Raw genomic sequence first — 24821 nt, forward strand, 5'->3', positions numbered from 1 at the left:
TTTGCCAACTGGTATCCCACTGCAGCATTACATGGCCATTTAAATTTTTATTTTAAGTGAGATTGAGTGCCTACCTTCATATACTTTGTCTATGAGTTGTGGGGAAATTCAGTTGTCACATATGTGAAAGGCATGGTTCTTTATTAGGGGTACACTATAAACTGTACTTGTCTATTCAGCCAATATTTATTAAGTGTCCACTGTGTACTAATCCTGTGGCTATACCTTAATGTCTAAGACACTCACCACTAACACTGAATGAAAAGGGCAAGTCTCTGCCTTCAGAGCCTACGACTGAACAGACAATGAAAGGAGTCCTAAATGATAATGTGACATAAGTCTAATAAGATTTGGTGAGTGCTGTGAAGTGTGTAAACCTGGTGATTCACAGACCTGTACCCCTGGGGATAAAAATATATGTTTATAAAAAATAAAAAATTAAATTAAAAAAAAAATAAAAAATAAAATCTTAGGGGTACCTGGGTGGCTCAGTGGGTTAAAAAAAAAAAAAAAAAAAAGATTGGAGGTATTTTTCTTCTGGAGACAGAGCTAAAGCAGACAAACCAAATACACATAAGCACTATTTTTCAAATGGCATGCAGTACCCTACATAGCATGGGCCACAGCCCAGTGTATTACAGGCCAATGACAAGGTAAGAAATAAGACAAGAAAATCTAAAAACTGAAGCACTGAAAGACCTGCCTCATGTGGCAGCAAGTGGACTCTTACATGACCTCTTCCCCTAAATTAGACTTTCAAAGGTCTGAGCTCCTCTATGCAGCTATATTTACAACTATTTATGTAACTCTATTGTTAGAAACTCATCTAATATCCTTATCTCATATATTCTTTGCAAAGCTTTTTTGCTGGGAAATTAAAATGAAAACACCCTATGGTGAACCAAGTCTGTATTGGATCTGATGCTGGACAAGCACTCTGAGTGGCCTGGCTTATTGCATATCTATGTATTCTACATAGATACATAGATACAGATATTCTACATACATAGACCACTAAGACTCAAAGATCAGTCTGCCATGGGCAATGTGCCCACTCCAAAGAAAGATAAGGAACATTGCCTTTTCACCAATGTAAAGGAAAATTTCATTTCAAAAAAATACAAAATAAGCAAACACATTAAACTCAGCTTCAGTCTTGTTAAATCCATTAATTAGTAAGTATTCCAACTCAAGGGATTTTATGGTAGGAAAAGCAGTTGGACAAATATAAATGAAAATATGACAAAACAATCCCATAAGGCTTCCAAAAAGATTTCTTCAGCTGAATCTTTTTATGACAGAGTAAGTGGTAAAATTTTTTCTAAGTTCACTATAGTACAGAGTGATAATACAGCAGCTAAATAATATTACCAAATAATCATACTGAGGTGGGAGTTCTGTAATTACTTAATGTGTTGACACTTAATCGTCAAGGTTCTTGGAAAAAGACAGGTCCCTGTAGCCGCCTGCCCAGAAACAGGAAATATTTTTCAGTTTCATGTTTTATTTGGTCTTTTTATTACTAATGGAATATATATATATATAGCTGAATTTAAAGCTTTTCCCCACAACTCATAGACTCTCATTACATATATATATATGTAATGAGAGTCCTATTTACCTATTCCTTCTACATCTACTTCAATCAAATTTTGATCATTATCTGAAAATGATCCTGGGTGTTATTTTTGTACTGAATCCAATGTGTCTTAAATAAGTTCCTATATGATATTATCAGTCACAGAATAACTTTGAGTTACTGCCTAAGACTGATGAAAAGAATTTTTTACTATAAGCAATTTTCTTCAATGTTTCAGTTTCAAGTAATAATTTTAAGGAAATTAAACATGGATTTTACTTCTACTCCCAGCTATACTGGAGTAATAAGGATTAGATTCAACCTCCAGTTATAAACAACTAGAAAACTGGGGATGGGGGCAGATAATATAAACTATTTTAGACACTGGACAACAGGCAGCACAGGACTAATTCCCAAGGGAAGGGAAATGTATGGTGAGCCCACAGTTGCCATGGCTTTCAGTCTACAGACAAAACAAAACAAAACAAAAAACTTCCAAAAATCTGCATTAAGAGTACTTCTAAGTCTTTGCTGAGTCCTGCATATATGGAGGGAAACTTCACAAAACCAGGGAAAAAACAACCAAGGTAAACAATTCCCAGAAATAATACAGAGCAGGGAGACCTTATACATCTGAACAGCCAGAGGAACAGTCTTTATCAATTACCTGGGCCTTTCAGTACAGACCCAAAAGATCATGCTTGAGTAGTAGGGCTAAAGTATTCCCAGAATGAAGGCTACTCTAGGCCTGCTCTAGCAAACCAGCAGAAGCCTTGAATGGCTCAAACTTACTGGTAAGTCTGAGTACGGTACTGATAAAACAAAGTCTAGCATTCCTTAAAGGAAGACAACAAAACTCAAACACTCAACATCAGACATTCACATGATAAGTAGGGAAATATGAACCAGAAACCAAGAGAAAAAGATCAATAATAGTAAATGCAGAAATAACAGAGATGACCGAATTAAGCAATAAAAGCAATATTCAAATATTTAAAGGAAAAGGAAAATAATGAGGATGGAAAGGTAACATACATAAAAGAACCAAGTGGAATTTCTAGAGATGAAAAATACAGTATCTGGAATTTTCAGGTTAGACACTGCAGATAAAAGATCAGAAAAGTTGAAGGCATTAGCAATTGACTCTATAATGAAGAATGGAAAAACTGGGGTGAGGGAAAAAGGGGAAACAGAGCCTCAGTGATCTATGAGATAATCTATTGACCTAACATACATGTAATTGGGGGCACCTGGGTGGCTCAGTGGGTTAAAGCCTCTGCCTTCGGCTCAGGTCATGATCTCAGGGTCCTGGGATAGAGCCCTGCGTTGGGCTCCCTGCTCAGCGAGGAGCCCGCTTCCCTTCCTCTCTCTCTACCTGCCTTTCTGCCTACTTGTGATCTCTGTCAAATAAAATCTTAAAAAAAACAAAAACAAAAACAAAACAAAACATGTAATTGAAGTCCTGGAAAAAGAAATAGAACAGAAAAACACCTGAGAAAACTATGGCCCCAAATTTTCTAAATTCGATGAAAATTTCCAGAATCTCATAAAATAGATTCAAGAGGTTTGGCAAAACCCAGGCAGGATAAATCTGAACTGTTCAAGATGATATAACTCATTTAAAGTTAAGACTCGTGAATAGTCTCTAATTAGCATGTCAGCTGATGGTAGTAAATTACTTAAGAAGTGAGGTGGAGGGTTTTTAGACCTGATATATTATCCTACTAATTAAAAGAAGGAAGCATTGTTTAAAAACTCAGGTGGGTTTTTAAACTCAGGCACTTCAGAGTCAGACCCTGGAAGCCATATTTGCTTAGAGGGCTATATTTCCTTAGAGGGCTACAATACACTACCGTATACAGAAGCAAGTAATTCTGTTCTTTCACTGTGTATATTAGTTTGATGGGCTTGGTAGGAAATGGGAACAGAACAAGAAGGAACACTGAACCCTCCATTTAGTACAAATGAATCATCTAATTTTAAGCTGTTCCTATGATGGGCATTCATTCATATTTATTAATGAAACCTTAGAAAAAGCCCTACTCCAGGACTTGTAATAACATAAAATACTTTAAAATAAACTTTGGAGGTATTTAATATAAAGTAAGATATTTCTATTACCCAATTTAGATTTTTTTTTTTTTAAGATTTATATTTTTAAGTGATCTCTATACCAAATATGGAGCTTAAACTCACAACCCCAAGATCAGGAGTTGAATGCTCTACCAACTGAGCTATCCAGGCATCCCACCCTATTTGGATTTCTTAGATCTGATATTGAGGTTATAAATAACCAGTGACTGGTAAATAAATAACTAAATAACCAGTGACTAATTGGTACCCAAATGCATTATAACCAATGATTTTGGTTATAATTGTAAATAAACAATATGTAAATATCAACTTTAGAAAGTTAAGAAATGTAACATATTTATAATTCAAGATGCTTTATTCTTAGGAAAAATGATTAGCAATAAATATATTAACTCTTCTTTCCAAAGCAAATTTTAAAATGCATAAAAGTTATTTCTGTGTAGCGACTATAGAGATTACTTTTGTTACAAATTTCATCTTAAATAAATTCTCACAAAATATTTTCTGTGCCATGTTTTTAAAAAGCCAATCATAGGAAAAATAAAACTAGACTTTAGCGAGTTTTATTCAACAACTATGTATGTTGAATAAACATTCACCTATGAAGGGTGGTAATACTTAGCAGCAGTAATATGACTAAATAGGAAAATTTCCAAGAGAAAAGTGTTTAAAATTGCACAAGTACAAATTTAAAAAACAAAGTAGGGGATAGAGATACTTACTGTCATCTCGACCAGACTGAAAGCTGCTGCCCCTCTTCAGTGACGCCGTCTGACTGAGAGGACCCAACACCAAGGGACGGGTATCATTATCCAGATCCAACATGGGACTGTGAAGGACTGGAGTACCTAGAAGAGAGGTGACATTCCCATAGATTCCACATATTCTTATTTAGTTGATTTAATGGGCTACTTCTCTGAGTTATTTCTTCCTCACTTGTTCTATTCTTATAAATAAAATATTTACCAAGCAAAATAAAAAAATATTTTCTCTAAGTTGCTTTTAAAAGTCAATCTCACCATGACAGATTCATAGGATTTGATGATCCATTACTCTGGCTTACTACATAGATATAACAAACTGTGAGAGAAACTTATGTAACATTTTAGAATGAATGTTCAGCAAAACTGGCAGGGGCAAAGGTGGGGAAAGGTCTACAAATCAAAAAATCAGGATGAGAAATCATTTTTGAAGAACAACTTGACACTTGGGAGTTCTGACTCTCTTTTAATGAAGCAGCCTTAGAGCACAGTCTGACTTTTCCTTAAAATTTAAATCCCCAAAGCGTGCCTGGGTAGCTCAGTTGGTTAAGCATCTGCCTTCAGCTCAGGTCATGATCCTGGGGTCCTGGGATTCAGCCCTTGTTGGGCTCCCTACTCACTGGGGAGCCTGCTTCTCCTTTTCCTCCCCACTTGTGCTCTCTCTTGCTATCTCTGTCTGTCTCTCAAACCAATTAAAAAAAAAAAATTAAATCCCTAAATCCTAAGATTTCTTTGTTTGGGATGTGGAATTTGATTCCCTCTTTCTATTCCTGATGCCAGCCACCCAATTTGGATCCTTCTCACCTCACCCTGTAAATACTCCAGAAGTCTAACATTTTAACTACTTGTCAGTAAACTTTCTTTATTGCCTGGAGTAGTATCACTGAAATAGTGCTTTCTTGATATGAGCATCAAGTCTTCCAGAAAACCCTTAGAAATTCAGTCCAGTCCAAATTATCCTAAAAAAGAGAAAACATTTTTTTTCTAAAATGGATTTCAAGAATTACTTGTATCTCATGTTGCTGAGTTAGTAAGACTTTGGCTTTATGTGGTAAAATTCGCACTGTCAGTCTGTAGAGGTGCTTCTCACTACCATTCTGAGCTCTTCAGTTGGGCATCCAAAGAGCTTCAACACAAACAATTCAACAAGAAGAGTATTTGCCATGCATACAACACTTACATAGTCTCCCTATGAAAATGTATCTTACATTTTTATGCCTTATTTCCTATCCTCTCTACCTGAAAGGCCCTACCTACCTGTCCTTCCTCTCCACCCACTTAAACTCTCATCCTTAAAAATGCAACCTGAATTTCAGCTGCTCCATGAAGTCACCTCTTATTATTCCAACTCAGAGTTACCTATCTTCTCTGCCTTCAGATACCAGTGAAAAGTAACATAATTCAATTGATTTGACATTCTGCCTTCTATTGTTCTTTAATAGTCAAGTGTTCCTATCTCCAAATCAAAATACTATCTTCTAAGGTTTAAGAGTTAAATATTATATCTCTGCTCACAATCACTAGGCCTTCTGCAAATAACTGTCTCAATGTAAACGGAGTGATTAATCCTAAATTACTCAATAAGGACTCTATTCCTTCTTTTATAACTTAATAGAATAATAAAAGCATATAAATTTGTTTTCAAATGCAAAATATAAAACACAACCCTGCCACTGATAATATGTTATTCAATAATACTTAACAAGTATTTATTGAGTACCTCCTATGTGCCAGGAACTGTAAGCCATGAAGATAAGCTGATGAGTAATAGATATGGCTCTGCTCCCAAAGTATTTACTTTCTGGTAGTAGAGGCAGAAAATAAAACAATAAATAAAATACAGTAAAAACATGCTGTGGAAAACCTGCTTTCAGGAGATCCTTCCTTTCATGAGCCACTTAACATGACAGAGTATGAGCTAACTCCTTGTAGTCTCACAAATTCTACTAAGGTATGGTTTGTAGAAATAGAAATAAAATCATCTGTGGACAGAATTTTTGTTGAAAGAGAATTTTACTGAAGACATACTATGTGCTAAATGCTTAATTTACATTCATTTCTACTTGGGAAAACACTACCTAAGATATGACCTGTGTAATTCTATATTTTAAAACAACAATTTATTTGTTAAAACACAAAATAAATGATATGTGATACAGAGTAAAAAAATACAAACAATGAAGAAATGATATTTTTGTAATTTATTTTTTTCTATATTAAAGGCAAAGTTTGTGTGGAAGCTTTTAATGACTTATGACATTTTCCTTTGCAGTTTATAGAGTTACCACTGCTGCTAACTGTAGAATTCAAAATATCAATTTTCTGACATATTTTAAAAGGAAATAAAAGGAGGCAAACTTAGCATCACAATATTTACATAAAAATTATAATATATATAAAATTTTACATTAAAAGATGAAAGAAAAGAATGAAAAGGCTTTAATTTAAAATGTTACAGGGGTGCCTGGGTGGCTCAGTGGGTTAAAATGTTACATGTGGGGTGCTTGGAGGGCTCAGTGGGTAGAGCACCTGACTTTTGATCTTATCGTCAACTGCACATTGGGTGTGGCACCTACCATAAAAAGTTACGTTACTCTTGAAGATTTCAGAACTATACATTTTTTAAAAGATTTACTTATTTATTTGAGAGAGAGAGAGAGAAAGAGAGGATGAGTATGGGGAGGGGCAAAGGGAGAAAATCTACAAGCTGACTCCCTGCTAAGCAGGGAGCCCATGCAGGGCTTAATCTCAGGACTCATGAGATTATAACCTGAGCCAAAACCAAGAGCTGGAGAGTCAACCAACTGAGTCACCCAGGTGCCCCCAAAACTATACATTTTTTATTAAGAAGGAAAGCACTCCTGGTTTCCTAAAAATACATTATGTACCATTCCTACAAAAAATATAATTACCATATTTGAATAGATCCTCAGAAAAAGATTTTCTCCAAAACTGATGTGTTTACTGATGAGGGAGCAGGAGGCTGGCTGAGGACAGAGCAAAAGCTGGCGCCTTGCACCCCCTCTTCACCCGCTCCCCTCCATATGTGTAGCATTCCTCAGGCACCCCTGACCGCCATAAAACGATAAATAGTTAACTTGCAGGGATTGCAATCCTGCAGAACAGGAATCTCCCTTGCTCTACAGATGTCCTAGAGACCTAAACAGGGAGGTTACCTTATCAATAGCACAAATTTCCAGAGGCAAATAACTCTCAGTTCCTGAAGCCCTAATGTCTCCCTCCCCACCATAAACTGGAGGAGGCTGAGGTAGAAGGGAATGTAAATGGTAGCCGGATCATAATGCCCCACCAAGAATCTCCCAACTATCTTGATGTTAGTGCCTAACCTAAAGACAACAATGATCAAGCCATAAGGGCAAGGCCTCCCCAGGGCACCTTATAGGCCCTCCTTAACATGTGAAAACTCTGTTGAAACCTCCCATCCCTTCCCCTCACCTTCCCCCAACCACAAGGTATATAACCTGCCAACCCTCACAATCCGGGGCAGCAGCTCTTCCTGCCCATGGGTCCTGTCCCTGTGCTTTAATAAACCACCATTTTGCACCAAAGATGTCTCAAGAATTCTTCCTTGGTCATCAGCTCCGGACCTCAGCCCACCGAACCTCACCTAGGTTCTAGAACTTCATCATTTACAATGTTAATATAAATGGTTTAATTTTAAATCATTTATAGTAGTTTAAGTAAATCTTGAATTTTGAAACCGTTAAAGGATTATCTTCCCTTTTAATAATAGAAACTGTATTAAGAATACGCTTTTCTTCTTTTAGAAACCATGTCATCATTTTCTGTAACATCAGGAAAAGAAAATTTAACATGAACTAATTTCTTAATTGACAGTGTTGAATTCTATCAAGTATAGCACAGCACCAGGGAGCTAAAACAGCATATACACATCCTCAGGACTAACCAGCATCTGGAACACATCTACTAGATGCATTTTTGCAGAGTGACCAGAAGATAGCGCTTCAGCACCGCACACATGCATAAGCCCTGCAAACAGTGGACATTAAACTCAGAAATGAGCTTCTCTAACACATTGCTTTTTTGTTGTTTAAAAAAAAAAAAAAGAAAAGAAAAAGAAAAAGGTCTTAAGATCAGTTATTTTATAGGGAATTAGGAAGACTTCCTTTGAAGACAGAATTAAAACATTTTTAATCTCAGCTGTTAGAAACTATTTACTATTAAGAGTCCAGAAAAACCCTGAGGACTCAAACCCTCCTTTTAAATTTAAATTATATGACGAGGCATTCCTACCCTATAAAATTATTTTAAATATGAAGCTGCTTTGATGATAAGTAAACATTACTATGAAAAGAAAATAGAAAAAGATGAGAAAAACTATTTCTGTAACATCAAATCAAAGAAAGGCTTTAAAATATGTCACAAGATAGTATATTTCCTCTTGATTGTTTTACCTCACAATATGACAGCAACATCTTTTGATGTGTTTAAGAGAAAATATACATTAAATAAAACATATGGTTATTAAATGAGAATAATTGGGAAATTTCATTTTTTTTATTTCTTTTCAGCCTAACAGTATTTATTGTTTTTGTACCACACCCAGTGCTCCATGCAATACATGCCCTCCCCAACAGCCACCACCTGGTTCCCCCAACCTCCCACCCCCCGTCCTTTCAAAACCCTCAGGTTGTTTTTCAGTGTCCATAGTCTCTCATGGTTCACCTCCCCTTCCAATTTCCCTCAACTCCCTTCTCCTCTCCATCTCCCCAAGTCCTCCATGTTATTTGTTATGCTCCACAAATAAGTGAAACCATATGATAATTGGCTCTCTCTGGAAATTTCAGATTATTATGCTCTAACTTATGTGCAACTGAAACTGGTGTTACTTAGTGTGTTTTACCTAACAACCTAAATTATCTGCCCCTTGATATCCAGCTGAGGATGGTATTCAACTGTATATATACAACTTCAGTTTTTTCATTACAATTTTAGCTTTTCCCGGCACATTTTGCAGGTGACAGAGTTTTTGTAAAATTGTATTTGTCTTTGTCTTTCTCAATACTGCATTAGGTTTTGAGAGATCATTTGTTTTCTTGATAGTAAACTTTCTCTAGAAATGAACTATGGACTCTGAGAAACAAACTGAGGGTTTTGGCGGCGGGGGGGGGGGTTAGGTGAGCCTGGTGGTGGGTATTATGGAGGGCACATATTGCGTGGAGCACTGGGTGGTGGTGCATAAACAATGAATTTTGGAACACTGAAGAAAAATAAAATTTAATTTAAAAAAAATAAAAGACTATTTTCGGATGGCGCCTGGGTGGCTCAGTGGGTTAAGCCTCTGCCTTTGGCTCAGGTCATGATCTCAGGGTCCTGGGATCGAGCCCCTCATCAGGCTCTCTGCTTGACAGGGAGCCGGCTTCCTCCTCTCGCTCTCTGCCTGCTTCTCTGCCTACTTGTGATCTCACTCTGTCAAATAAATAAATAAAATCTTTAAAAAAAGATTATTTTCAGAAGATAAAAAAATGAGCTATTCCTATAATTTTTTCTAGATGAAATTATTTTAAAGCCTTTAGATTACAACCTTGATGAAAGGTTGTAACTTTTTGGCTTCATTTATGCTAATACTAACAAATTGTTTGCTATATTTGAAATTGGTACAGGGATTAACCCAAGATTCTCATGGTTATACAACTGGAAGGGGGTTCTGCAGCTGCAGCTAGCTTGACCTGTAAAAATCAGGGCTTGATACAATAAAATTGTAGAGTCTTTTTTGGGTATAAAACAGTGATTCTATGGTATGAAGTCTGAATGAGAAACTTTAAATCACCACTGAGAACAAAATGGAAAATATGTTTATTTTGCTCACTATTCTTATAATTTAGAACACTGATAAGTGGTGTTATCAAAAAAGTCTTCCCCTACACAGTAAGCCAATATCAAAACTAAGCCTTAAATATAAATTATATAAAGAATATAATAAAGACAACAAAAACGTAACAGTGAAAACTTCATCAGAATTTCAAAATACTTGTTATTGTGGACCTTACAGCTTGGCTATTTTAACAACACTAAGCAGGGTAACCAATAAATACACTCAAATGAATTAATGCTTATGAGATCAAAATTATTTGGCTATAGACAGTCAAAGATATCTGGGGAATAATTACAGGGTAATGATTACTTTGGTAAAAAATTCCATATAGGAACACATCCCACAGCATGAAAACCATCACTACAGTACTTCTAATTCTAAAAATACTATGTGGTGTTTGTAGGAAAAGTGATACAAATGAAATCCTAGAACTAAAACGATGTCTTCTAAATTCTACAAACTAGTGTTTGAGTTAATGATTTTACTAGTATATCATAAGAAAAAATATATAGTTTTCTACAGATGCCTAGAAGCAGCACTTTGGCGGGGGGGGGGCCTTCAAACACTTAAAATTAAAAAAATAATAATAATGACTAAGCTTCTTAATTACTGACAAATAAGAATCCATGTTTTGTTTCTCCAACTAAAGCTTCTGTAACATGCTACCAGCATTCTCAAAAGGATCTCTTCTTCTAATTATGAGGATGTAAGAGAAACTTAACGATTGTAAACAAACATAAAATTAAAAAAAAAAAAAACATTTCTGGCACATTCTAAACAGAACAGAAAGTTTGTTTTAATTAAGAGAAAACGTACTTTCAAAAGTTGCTGAAGTTACCTTCTATAGAACATCAATAAAACCATCCTAGGAACTTCACTAAAAGAATAAAAGCTGCAGTGTAGAAATAATCAAAATTTTAAAATGTTTTACTTTTCTAAAAGAAAATAAAATATCAATCTTTCACAATTTGCTCTTAACAAATTAAACGCTTGCTAATTTTTTTCCAACTGTGAGATTTCTATTAAATAAAAAATCTTTATGTTAAAAAAAAAAAAAAAAGCTTTATGTTAACCAATGGATCTGAAGAGATCTTCCCCAAAGGTCAAATATTTAACAGTTTACATTAAAACACTGATTCCTACAAAAACAAAACAAAAGCTGATAATGAATTTTAGACTTTATAAAAAATGCTTATTATACCTAGCACTCCATAAGACTTCCAGGGTACCTTATTATGTATCAGTCAAATCCATTTAACTCAAGCCCTGCAAGTTTTCCCTATTTTAAATGCAAAGAGTAGTCAATATTTGTTTAACGAACTCTACAACATAAAGGGCAGAAGAGACCTGTCTTAAGGGAAGCCTGCAGATGTGGAACCAGGTGAATAAGTTTACTATATTTTCTCATCCTTCGTGCCTCTTGCAGCAAGTTTTCTCACAGTCTACAATAGTGTAGAGAACACTGATCTATAGCCCCCAGACTCTCAGAAGGGCCAGAAGCACGGCCGACTTCCTTACCGCCCTTAAACACCTTTGAACACATTTTCCTGCACACAGCGGGCCCTTGTCCTGAGCTGCTGCCCGACCACCCACTGTTGCTTGTTGACCAAACACATGGGGCCAGGAGTCTCCACAGACACAGGCAGGATGGGATTCCTTTCAAGCACTCCGCACAGGAGAATTTCAATGCCAAAGCTGGGGGGTGGGGCAGACATATCAAGACAGAATTACAAATTCCTCACAAATTAGACCTGTGTCAACAGATAAAAATGTTCTTTTTGATCTAATTATTCTCTCTATATTTAAAGTTCCTACAGGAGCATTTCCTCAATTTAAAGAGGATCTTTTAACCTAAATTAAATGAAGGGAGATATATTTAACACGCTCATATTTAACTTCACTTTTTAGGGTGTCAGAACAGTCATAAGCAGATTCCAGGTAGAAATTCTGGTTTATTTTAACACCATTCAAAACAATAGGTAGAAGAAAAAATATATTTTAAAAGCAAAACCACAGGTGTGAATTACAAAGAAGTATTTATTAGCTAACATTGGCTATATAAGCAAGAATCAGATATTTATAATAAGCTGGATAGATGAATACCAAAATAAAATTATTTATGCTTTTATTAAAGTACTATATTCTTTGTAATTATATACAGATCTAAGTAGAGAAAACATGCTTAGAACATATGAGCAATAGAGTTATTATAAAATGACAGAATACAAAATTAAAATATTTGTAATAAATATTTTAAAGTTACCAGTTAATGCTAGCATACAATGTGTGCTTGACATGCATTGTCAAAAATGTTTCTCTCTTAAGGACAGGGGACATGAATTGAATAAGAAATGGCTCCCAGCTCTAAGAAGTCTTCTTCCAGATGTACAGTAAACCAAAACAGTAGAAAAGAACCAGCTGCTAGGATTTAAAAAAAAAAAAAAAAATGGGGGGGATAAAGGCCCTTTTGACTCAAGTCTTATTGGCCTGTCTGATTAACAAAGAGAGATCACTCATTCACTGTAAGGTGAATTGAATCTAGTATAAAATAGAAGAAACAAGAACTTAATCAACTCTTTCCTATGATGTTTAACAGCTATTATTTTACTATACAGATCTACAAATGAATGCTATGTTATTCATTAAGTCCTAGGTCACTGACTTTAAAAACACTACTTAAATGACTAGTATTAATTACTAATCATAATTTTAATTTGGTAGCACAAATTGTTTTTTCAAATTAGATTAAAAACAAATCCACAATCATAGAAAACCCTGCTGATCCGCATTCAGGTTAATTAATACTGCCTATACAAACCTAAACTATTTACTAACAACAGTGATGATTTCTAATGGTATGCACTTTAAATCTAATTCATGGAATTCTGAACATCACCTGAGTTTTTTCTCTTTCTGAAAAAAAGGGCAAAGGAGAAAGGAAAATCGGACCATCACTTCACTGAAGAGATATTTTTAATAGCAGTTATAAACTGATACTTCTACTTCTCACTCTTGACTCTGCTTTCTTCTATACATCCCTTACAGCTTATAAATCTCAAAGCAAGTGAATAAAATCCCATCAGAAGCATTTTATCTTCGAAAGCCAATTAAAAAAAAATACTCTAGTCACAACAAAAAACAAAGCTGGGGTTGTGTAATCTACATCAGAAGGGACTTAGGAAGAGCAGGTGGAAATCAAAGCAATTATCTCTTATCTGTAGTTGCTGTAGTTGTGCCTTTCCTTTTTTTCTTTTTAAATAAACTTCTATTATTCTGGATTCTGTTACGATCAACATTCAGGGGAAAAACTATTTTTTAAATCTCCAAAAAAACAATTTCATAAAAGAACATTCCTCAACCTCACTGTAACAACTTCAAAATAAAAATTATAATTTTATTAAAATAATTAATGTAAGTATAACAACACATTTTTACTGTCTTTTTAACCATGAAAGTATTTTTGTAGTTCCATAAAAAATTTGATGAATCTGCTGCTGATTTCCTATAGATGCTGCAATTTAATCTAGGGTACAGGAAGTTTACTTAATCTTACATTATGAAAATACCAGAATTATATTAACTCCACTCATTAAAAGTGTATACACACGCACAAGTTATGGACACAAAGAGCATACCTGTATTTTTTAAATATCAAGAAAAAATAGTTTAGTTGCACTATGTAAATTCAGAAATTTGAATATAACTGATAAAATATATTTATCCATGTATTTTATAAGCTTGAGTTGAAAATATAGCCCTTTGTAGCTTACGATCATCAGATAAACAAATGCTTTTATTTAAGCATGTAATTAATAATCTACTCAGTGTGTGAAAAATTAAGAGTAGATATTTAACACAGTGTCTCTATTCTTAATATTTTTTCTGCCTTAATAGGTCCACACAGTGATGATTCAGAATGAACTTTTCTGGTGTTACATATCTCTAAGTTTTCCAAAGAGAACCTGAGCTACATATAAATGTATTTTCTTCTGTTGTGTGACTACTTTATAGAATCTGTTGTTTAAACAATTGCTCCTATTCTAAATGTCTCTTATTGTGCTCATATTCTAAAATGTCCAATTGGGAAGTCCTAATTAAGTATATATCTGAAAGAAGGGAATAATTACTCTATGAGCAGGCTGCTGCCTTTTCCTTTATTAGATACAACCAGTATATATTTTAAGAGTTAAACTCATTTTCAGAACAACAAAAAACACCTTTGAAGGCTACCTTTAAAAATCCTGTTTGAGAATATCAGTAGGGGGCTAACCAAAGGCTTTTCCTGACAGGAAACCCGAAAAATTAGTCTAATTTTGGACTGGTTTCATAGGAATTTTAAGAGACGAATGACACTTCTTTTAAGATGGTAAAAGTTTTCTGTGTGTAACAACTCAGGACATAGGGCTGCTATGAATATAGGGGAACAGCAGCAAAATGGTTAACAAGTCAGGCTGGAAAACAAAACAAAACAAAACAATCAAAGCCTTCCTTTAGTACTTAAACTAGGATGCATTTTTTTGAATGTTAATCTTTATGCCTGCTCTCCCCCCATCCCCCATCTTTGTCTCCTCTTAGAAAAAACAAAAGATCACATTTGGTCTACAGAGGTGGGTCATGGAAGAGTCCTGAGGAATATTTGGGGATAAATGTCAAAGCATGTTTAGGGTACAATGGTCATCTCTTGTTTTGTGCCCCAGTGTTTATAATTCAGAAGGTACCATTCTACTAGCCATATATGTTATTACTATAAAAATTGGAATCCAGAGAAAGATCTAATGCAGTATTCATAAGAATATCAACCTTACAACCCAGCTGCTAACAAATGCTTTTTATGGAGAAAATGGTGGAAAAAGGTGGCTTTTTAAATGTAGAAAATATATCACCATCCTTGCTTATGAAATTTTCTCTGAAGACCATAAGACTAAATACAATTAACATTTTTTCCTCAACTGTGTAAAGACTTTGAGACTTTAAAAAAACATTTATATGTTAGATTTCTTGTACAAAAGACCAACCAACTTTACTTAAAAAGACATCAAGAAACCTTTTCCTGTCTGAAATATTTACAATTTATCTATTTAAAACTGTACTTTATTTCACAGTACTGTCTCAATTCTTAGCCATTGTTCTGCTGCCTGAGGGTTTATTTAAACAATTACAGTGAGTGTTAAAACTCCTAGTGCAGATATTCGAATAGAGGAACTTAATTCATTCTTTAGATTCAGAATGCAACAAGATTTCATTTTGAAAATAGGATCCTGGAGACTCCTGGGTGGCTCAGCTGGTTAAGCATCTACCTTCAGCTCAGGTCATAATCCCAGGGATTGAGTCCTGCATCCCTCTCTGAGCTAAGCAGGGAGCCCGCTTCTCCTTCTCCCTCTGCTGCTCCCCCTGCTTATGGTTTCTCTCTGACAAATAAACATGTTTTTTTAAAAGCTTTAAAAAAAAGAAAATAGAAACTCAACACACACAAAACAGACAATCATTTTAAAAAAGGACAGAAGATATGAATAGACACTTCTCCAATGAAGACATACAAATGGCTATCAGACACATGAAAAAATGTTCATCATCCTTAGCCATCAGGGAGATTCCAATTAAAACCACATTGAGATACCACCTTACACCAGTTAGAGTGGCCAAAATTAGCAAGACAGGAAACAGCATGTGTTGGAGAAGATGTGGAGAAAGGGGAACCCTCTTACACTGTTGGTGGGAATGTAAGTTGGTGCAGCCTCTTTGGAGAACAGTGTGGCGATTCCTCAGGAAATTAAAAATAGAGCTTCCCTATGACCCTGCAATTGCATTCCTGGGTATTTACCTGAAAGATACAGATGTAGTGAAAAGAAGGGCCATCTGTACCCCAATGTTTATAGCAGCAATGGCCACGGTCGCCAAACTGTGGAAACCAAGATGCCCTTCAACGGACGAATGGATAAGGAAGATATGGTCCATATACACTATAGAGTATTATGCCTCCATCAGAAAGGATGAATACCCAACTTTTGTAGCAACATGGACGGGACTGGAAGAGATGATGCTGAGTGAAATAAGTCAAGCAGTCAAATATCATATGGTTTCACTTATTTGTGGAGCATAACAAATAGCATGGAGGACAAGGGGAGATGGAGAGGAGAAGGGAGTTGAGGGAAATTGGAAGGGGAGGTGAACCATGAGAGACTATGGACTCTGAAAAACAATCTGAGGGTTTTGAAGGGGCGGTGGGTAGGAGGTTGGGGGAACCAGGTGGTGGTGGGTACTGGAGAGAGCACAGATTGCATGGAGCACTGGGTATGGTGCAAAAATAATGAATACTGTTACGCTGAAAAAATAAAAAATTTTAAAAAAAGAAAAAGAAAGAAAATAGGATCCTAAGACTACCTGAATAAAAACAATGGAACTTCATAATGAAGTGCCTGATGAAATACAGGCACTGTCTTCATCATGTACATCATGTTCAGAAATCCTGTTTCATGAAATATTTGCTCCTAAAATAGAACACAAAGAACCTCACTTGTCCAGAGCACAGTTGGGGAGAAATCTGAACCATTCACTTCTTCTGCCCCTATTTAGGTCAAGAGAAAGCTGGGTTATCACTCTCTGAGATACCTTCTTCACATGCACAATAGGTCTAAAGGCATCAATTGAACTAGACCATATCCCAGGTTTTTTCCCCATTTCTAAAATGAGATAACTATAAGAAGATATCCAATAAAAATCCAAATGATATTTAGAAGACCTATCCCATATTACTTTACACTTACAGTATATATAGGCACTCAAATATCAGCTGAGAGTCCATCATGAACAACCAGCTTATTTCCATCAAACTTCTAATTAAAACAAATATTCTATATAAATATATCCACACATACACATACCTATACTATATATGATTACATTACCTGTGTAAATGTAGCAAGTGTATATTAAAGAGCTAACATGTGTCCAATGACCTGTATACATAGGCATTAATGAAAACAACCTGAAGAGTAACTAAGTGCAAACTGGCTACATTGGGCCATAGTTTACTTTTCCATTAGAGGAAACATGCTCAGTTCAATCTATATTCAAGCCACATTTCCTGTCATTTGCCTCTGTACTGAGTATAAGTTAAAAAGCCTTGGTATCAATGCACTTAGAAAGATTCTTGGATATGATAAACAGTTCCTGAATTCTGAAAAATAACCATTTGACATTAAGAAATTATTAATAACTTTTAGGTAATGATAATGACATTTTGGTTACAGTCTTTAAAAAGCATTTTTATCTCTAAAAATTACATATTGAAATAATTATAAAATAATGTGACCTGCTTCAAAAGTAATTCAGGGTGAGGGAAGGTAAGAAGCAGGTAAGGGTACAAATAAAATCAGATGAGCTATAATTGATAACAATTGAAACTAGATTAAGTACATGGGAGGTTATCTTATCATATTTATTTGGAATTCTTCAAAACAAAATCATAAAAACTCATCCCGATATGAGCTCAAAGAACACACCAATTTTCCAATTAAAAGGCTCTCTCTGTTTGGATTATCTATGCTGTTTATATTAGTATTTGCTGAAAATAAAAAAAAAAAGGATGTTCTTCTGAACGTTGAAAAAAAATAAAAATAATCTATGAATATGTAACTAATATATTCAGGAAATTTACATTGTACTGTTATGAAACCTGCAGATTAAATTCAAAGAGCTGTTAATTGTTATGTTTTTATTCCTAATCAAAAAGACCAACTTATAAAAATAAGTAAAGCTCATCACTAAAAAATATATTCTTTTCATGATTTCTTAAGTGATGAGCAAGTTCTGCAACAAACGTGGACAGTAAATTAAAAAGATAGGGCTCCAATTACACATAAACTATCAATTTATTTTTAATCAATTTATTTTCAGACATACTCATTTTAAATAGTTTTGGATGATTACATATAGCAATATATAACACCAAGATGGAAGGGAAGGAATCATTCAGGTAAAAGCATGTGTCCATTTATCTTCAAGAAAGATTCATACCTTTGGCAATGGAATATTGGTTATCAGATATTTCTGTTATGGATGTGACTATAAGATATATGAAATTTCATGGTACTTTTCCAATTTCAAATAGTTTATATGTTGTCTTCATAAATTATACATATCCCCAAAATTCAAATATTTTCATAACCAAACTATATGGTCAGATTGTCTCTTCTTAACCTAAGTAGGAAGATCTTTGTTAGACCAATTGTCTTCTTTGTATCTGGAGAATATCATTACCATACTTATTAACCTACTTTGTGAAGTAAGGAATAGGGTGACATTTACTGAGCACCTTCTCAGAATCTGGGCTACTTCATGCCTCTTTATCTGGATAACTGATATTTATCATTTAGGTTCAATGGAAATACCACTTCTTATAGAAAACTTCCTTGGACCTCCCCCTAAATAGACTGGAGTAGAATTCTTTATGCTCTACTTCATGGTACTTTTTTAAATATACCTATGTAACTCTTAAAATTAATGTCCTCCCCAATAGATTACAAGCTCTAAGAGGTCACAGATCATGTCCATCCTGCTGACCACTGTACTTCCAGTCCCTAGCACAGCATATAGTGCCCAGATTATGAATCCAGACTGCTCCTAGATCACCTGAAGCTTTAGCAAATACTGATGCCTGGACCTAGAGATTCTAAAACGATCAGTAGGCATAAAGTGAAGGCCAGGAATTGACAGTCTTTAAAAACACCCAGGGGATTCTGATGGGTGGTTAAGGGAATCCTGGCTAATAATGAACACTCAATAAACAAATATGTAAGGCCCTCTAAATATTCCTAAAGACTACAGACTATGTATGTCATTTGAGGTCATTTTCACCTGCTAAAACTATAAAATAATTAATGACATTAACAGGAATTTTGATGTAGCATGAATAAAGAGATTTTGGATTTTCCTGAATATCAAGACTAGGAAAAAACAAAATCACAGCTGGAAAGTCCTCAAAACCAAGCCAGGTAATTCAAGACAAAACTATGCTATAAATAAATAATGGTAACCTCTCCATTGTACTCCCTTCTGTTCCAGGACTGTTCTTATGTTGCCTCACTTATTCCTCCTGGAAACTTTGTCTTGTAAGTATCTCTATTTCTTATTTTATATATTCTATTTGACATCTCATGGCACTGAAACTGTACTTACCGAGGTCACCAACAATAGCCTCTGTGCTAAATCTAAAGGACATCTATTCATCTTATTCTTCATCTTAAAACACTTGCTGATCACTCTTCTCCTCTGTGGTTTTGTGACATGATAACCCCTGTTTTCCCCTTAGCCCAGCAGACCAATACTTCTTCATCTCTTGTAGGCTTCCCTTCTCTTAGGCCTGTAAATATCATTCCCCAGGATTCTGTACTAAATTTTTTCCTTTTTTCATCTTCTTGGGTGAATGCATCAACTTCCAGGGACCATCTACACACAAATCACATCCAAATCTCCTGCTCTTTAAATCCAAAGTACCTATAGGGTATCTTCCCTTGCATGCCAGACAATGCCTAATCAATCTGTCCAAACAAAAGGAAAAAAATGTTTTTCTCTGCTAGCCTTCCTAACTCAATGGTGCCATCATCATAACTAGTTGCTGAGGTCAGGTATCTGGAAATCCCCTCTTCCCCTTAATCCCCTCTTCCTTCTTTAATCACCAAGTACTATCAACTCTAATTTCTGAATAACTCTTCAATCTGTCTCTTTCTCCACATCTTCCACCTCATGGGAGGAGATATGTCTGAATCACCATAGCAGCCTCTTAACCAGCTGTACTGTTCCAGTCTTGCTCCCCCCCAGAGCTGTCTCTTAAATAAGTCTCAATGGGTCTTTCCTCCACTTCATATCCTTAATGGTCACCCCAATGTCCTCTGGATCAAGTCCAAAGCCCCTGAAAGGGCTAACAAAGTCCACACAAGACCTGACACCACCTAACTCTAGCCTCCACTCTTGCCATTTTGTGCACTAAACTCCAGCCACAGAGAATTCAGGGGACATCTCTTGCTTGAGGTCTTGTGCACATTCTATTTTCTCTTCCTGGAATGGTCTTTACCTCTTTCCTTTTCCTCTCCTCTATTTCAACTGGCCAATACAGATATTCTTCAGATCTTGGAATGTCACTTCTGTGGCCTCAAAACTCTGAATTGGATGCTGTTCCTAAGTGTTCCAAGGTAGGAAGAACTTCTCGGGCTTAGAAAGTAACACTGTATTCTACTAGTCCATTCTACTTTTCTTGTCTATCTCCTCCCCACATCCCCCCACCCCTGGCTATTTTATAAGTATTGAGTGAGCCAGGCCCATCTGCCAGACTAACTACTGAATCCTTAGCATCCAACAGAGGCCAACACACAGCACAGCAGACATTGAATACATTCAATATCTGTGGGATGATAGAATTTTACAAAAAGAAGTTGATAAACCTGCATGTGAATGCACCTGCAACTTCTTCCTTCAAACTTATTTCACAGCCTTTCCTTTTTCAGACTAAAATCATCCCAGCAGGCTACTTCTCATTCTTCTAGCTCTTAGTGAACAAGGAGGCTTCTCTGAGACACCTTCCCAAATGGACCATCTAAAGTATGCTCCTCAGTTTTACTCCTTCAGAATATTGTGATTTTTCTTTGTATCGCTTGTCAACAACCTTGTATTTGGTGAGTTAAGTGTTTAATACTGTGAGCGCAGGGACCGTGTCTGTTTTATTCACAGCTGTCCTTCTGTACTTGGCACAATGCCTGGCACATGGCAGAGCTCAACATATATTTGATGAATAGTGAATGGACTACTACTATTTATTAAAGACTAATATTTCTACATCACGTTATTTCCCATAGAAGTTTAACTATTCCTTAAATCAAACCTTTGTCAATACTGGCTGTTGACCATAAAAATAGGGATATCAAGAGAGTTTTCATCCCTCCCTGTTATTCACTCAGGTATAATGCTAACCAGGGGCAAAAACAAAAACAAAACAAAAAACAAGTACAGATATCAAGAAAATTAATCATTCCCTTAATCATTAAGCATTTCCAAAATGTATTAAATTGATAATAAGGAATGGCATAATGCACTAGAAGAGAAGCAGCCTTGCCTTTCAAGTCTTGTATATATCCCTCTTTGCAGCTGTGCATGAGCTGAAGGATCCACCTGTGTTGGGCGCCAATACATTGCCAAGCAGGGTCACCTGGTTCATGAAGGTCAGACAGGTACCTGAAAAAGCAAGGCCAAGTTTGACCAAGGAGGCTTCTGTAGAGCCATGAATAAGGGACAAAAGAAAAGCTAGTATACTATTAAATCATTACTCTTTTTTTAAGAAAACCTAAAATATTATCAATTAGTAAAGCACTTGTCAACATTAGTCTTCAATACTTAATTCTAAATGAAATAATATTCAAATTTCTTTTTATGCAATTAACAATAAAACTGTGTTTTTTAAAAATAAGAACTTTATACAAAGACAACCAAAAAGACAGAGACAACTTGCAATGATCCTAAATCCTTAGTGAGAACTTATCTTGAAATCTACATTCAGTTCAGAGTGTTTCCATACTTAGTTCTCAGTTATTACAGAAAATACAAGTGGAAGCCAGCAGAGGACACCTAGTGAATAGTTTTTAAATTTCAAATGTTTTTCATTGCTTTCTGATTTGAAAAATGGCCCCTAGATGGCAGTGTGACATTATTTTCGCTGCAATCTAACATGCTATTTTATTACATAAAGAGAGATGGTGACAATAAGCACTTACCTCTAACATCTGAACTCTATTTTCCTAAGAAAATATTTCTTTAGAAAATACAGTGTAGATGAGCATTTTTCTCTAGAAAATATATTTATTTAGAAAATATAGTATAGATGGGCAGTTTTTTAAATAGTTTTTGAAATACTCAAAGTCGTCTCTGTATATAAAATATCCAAACCCGGATTGAAAATTAAAGTATATTTCAGTTGAAAAATTTCTGACACATATTATTCAAGATTTGGCCATCACAAAATATATAAACATACAGTAGTCCCCTTACCCATATGGAATATAATCCAAGATCCTTGGGGGATGCGTTAAACTACAGATAGTACTAAACCCTACATATACTGCTTTTTCCTATACATACATACCTATGATAAAGTTTAATTTATAATTAGGCACATAAGAGATTAACAACAATTAACAAAAAACAGAACAATTACAACATATAATGTATCAGAGTAAAAGTTATGTGTGGTCTTCTCCCTCAAAGTATTTTACTATACTGTACTTATCCCTTCCTGGGATGATGTGAGATGATAAAATGCCTATATGATGAGACAAAGTGAGGAGAATGATGGAGGCACTGATATGCAGCACTAAGCTACTTCTGACCTTCTGACTGTACTTCAGAAGGAGGATCATCTGCTTCCAGACCTCAGTGCCCTACACTAACTGAAACCATGCAAATGAATCCAGATAAGGAGGGACTACTGCAATACATTAAATTTAATTAAATCAACTCCAAAAGCTTAATTTACTGTCTTGAAATTGTTCTTAAACCATAAGCTGTCCGTTGTATTGTGGTTAAATATTTTTGTTCAATGATAAAATTTTAATTAATGGCTGTGACCTCTAGCCAAACTCTAACCACTGAGGGATACACTAGATGCTTCTCTCCCACGTTCCTCCAGTACTAGGTATTTCCTTACTTACAGACATCTCAATTAGCAATTAATTAGAGGAGAAACATTTTGTAATAAGTTAGCAATAAATAAACTGTTGAGACATCGTACATCACATTTAGGAACTATACGCCTTGACCTTTTACAAGCTAATGCAGACAGCCTGGGCTCTGAGCAGAGCTGGGCATTTGATCATCCGGCAAACAGGCCCCTTAAATGGGGGGGTTCCCACTGTACAAAGATGCCTCAAAGTCAGCCAAAGAGCTGGCCCTTCTACCCCTCCCTGAATCTCTTTACAGGCTGCAAATAGACTGTATCTGTGTTGAGAAAGGGACAAATCAATTAACAACACCCCAAGAATAAAACTACAGTCTAACAAAATACATTTAGCCTGGCATAAACAAACTAATATGATTCTTCCTCTCACAAAGGGCTTTTTTCATCTGGAATATAACTATGATAAATAGTACACGGTGTCATTTCTTTGCAAAAAACATATTTTATTCTTTCTTGTTGGGAATAATTTATCGTAGCATTCTCCTTAGATAAGTTTATTTTGCCTCCAAATACTTCTACAATACTCTCTCCTAACACTTTCAGTCATATAACATCCTCAGATTTAGTGTTAGTAGTAAACTACAGGAATACTCTTCGGAAAGCTGCTTCCTTTTAATTTTTAAACTACTGAATAGGAATACAAATGGTCCATTATAAGAGAAATAATTAAACTCTTTTAATAATTTTAAAAATCACATAATCTTTTACATGGTGAATAGGTGACTTGCAAAATTTAAAATAATCCCTTATATAATCTTATTAATGGGTATTACATTAAAAGAATTTCATAAAGAAAGATAAATGTGGTCTCTTGGAAATTCTACAGTGGAAAGAAGATTCAAAAGTACAACTTATGGGTAGGCTTCTCCTTGGTTAAATGACTTAATCCAATAAATTTCTTCTTTTTTTTTAGTATGTAGTTTAACAAAGGACAACTGACCCTTTAACGACATGGGTTTGAACTGTGCAGGTCCACTTATATGTAGATTTTTTACAGTACTCTATTGTAAATGTATTTTCTCTTCTCTATGATTCTCTTCAAAACATTTTCTTTTCTCTGGCTTATTTTAAGAATAGCATATATATATAATAGATATAATATATATATACACACATACATATATGTATGTATGTATGTATGTATGTAACACATACAACATACAAAATGTGTTAATCAGCTATTTACATTATTGATAAGGCTTCTAGTCAGCATTAGGTTATTAGTAGTTAAGTTTCAGAGGAATCAAGTTACACATGGATTTTTGACTGGGCAGAGAGTGCCCCAAACCCCACACTGTTCAACAGTCAACTGCAATTTCATTTCAAAGATTTTTGTTTAAAATATGGTACATGTTACTATTTCTTCTAAAACTGCATTATCAAAGAAATTTGACAGCTTTTTTTAGAGGGGAAATGTAAAGAATGCTAATTATAGTTATGATGAGCACATGCTCAGTATTTTTTTTAAAAGATTTTATTTATTTATTTGACAGAGAGTCAGGCAAAGAGAGAGGGGGAAGCAGGCTTCCTGCTCAGCAGGGATGCTGAGGCAGATGCGGGACTCGATCCCAAGAACCTGAGATCATGACCTGAGCCGAAGGCAGCAGCTTAGTCCACTGAGCCACCCAGGCGCCACACATGCTCAATATTTTAAAACTTAAGCCTTATACTTTTTAGCCATATTCTGACGTGATTTTTAACAATTACCAGGGATAGGATTACACTCATATGGAAAGAAGCATATGAAATAACTTCGCCTCTCAGGAAAGCTATAGTAAGGAGAGTAAGAATAATCCAAAATGTTTAGTT

At 35.2% G+C, this 24821-nt stretch overlaps 1 protein-coding gene across 5 annotated transcripts in view; it reads right to left on the reverse strand.

Moving 5' to 3' along the window:
• Nucleotides 1-24821, reverse strand: part of EXOC2 (exocyst complex component 2) — a 286884-nt gene that overhangs the window by 137962 nt on the left and 124101 nt on the right. For all 5 annotated transcript variants that reach the window (XM_059399325.1, XM_059399328.1, XM_059399324.1 and 2 more), the window contains 2 exons: nucleotides 21399-21517; nucleotides 4396-4521 (listed from right to left, as the gene is read on the reverse strand). In XM_059399325.1, coding sequence (XP_059255308.1) covers nucleotides 4396-4521; nucleotides 21399-21517 — 245 coding nt within the window. The remainder of the gene's footprint in view (nucleotides 1-4395; nucleotides 4522-21398; nucleotides 21518-24821) is intronic.

The sequence above is a fragment of the Mustela nigripes genome, chromosome 5 (genome assembly GCF_022355385.1).
Source record: "Mustela nigripes isolate SB6536 chromosome 5, MUSNIG.SB6536, whole genome shotgun sequence".
NCBI classification, from domain to species: Eukaryota; Metazoa; Chordata; class Mammalia; order Carnivora; family Mustelidae; genus Mustela; species Mustela nigripes.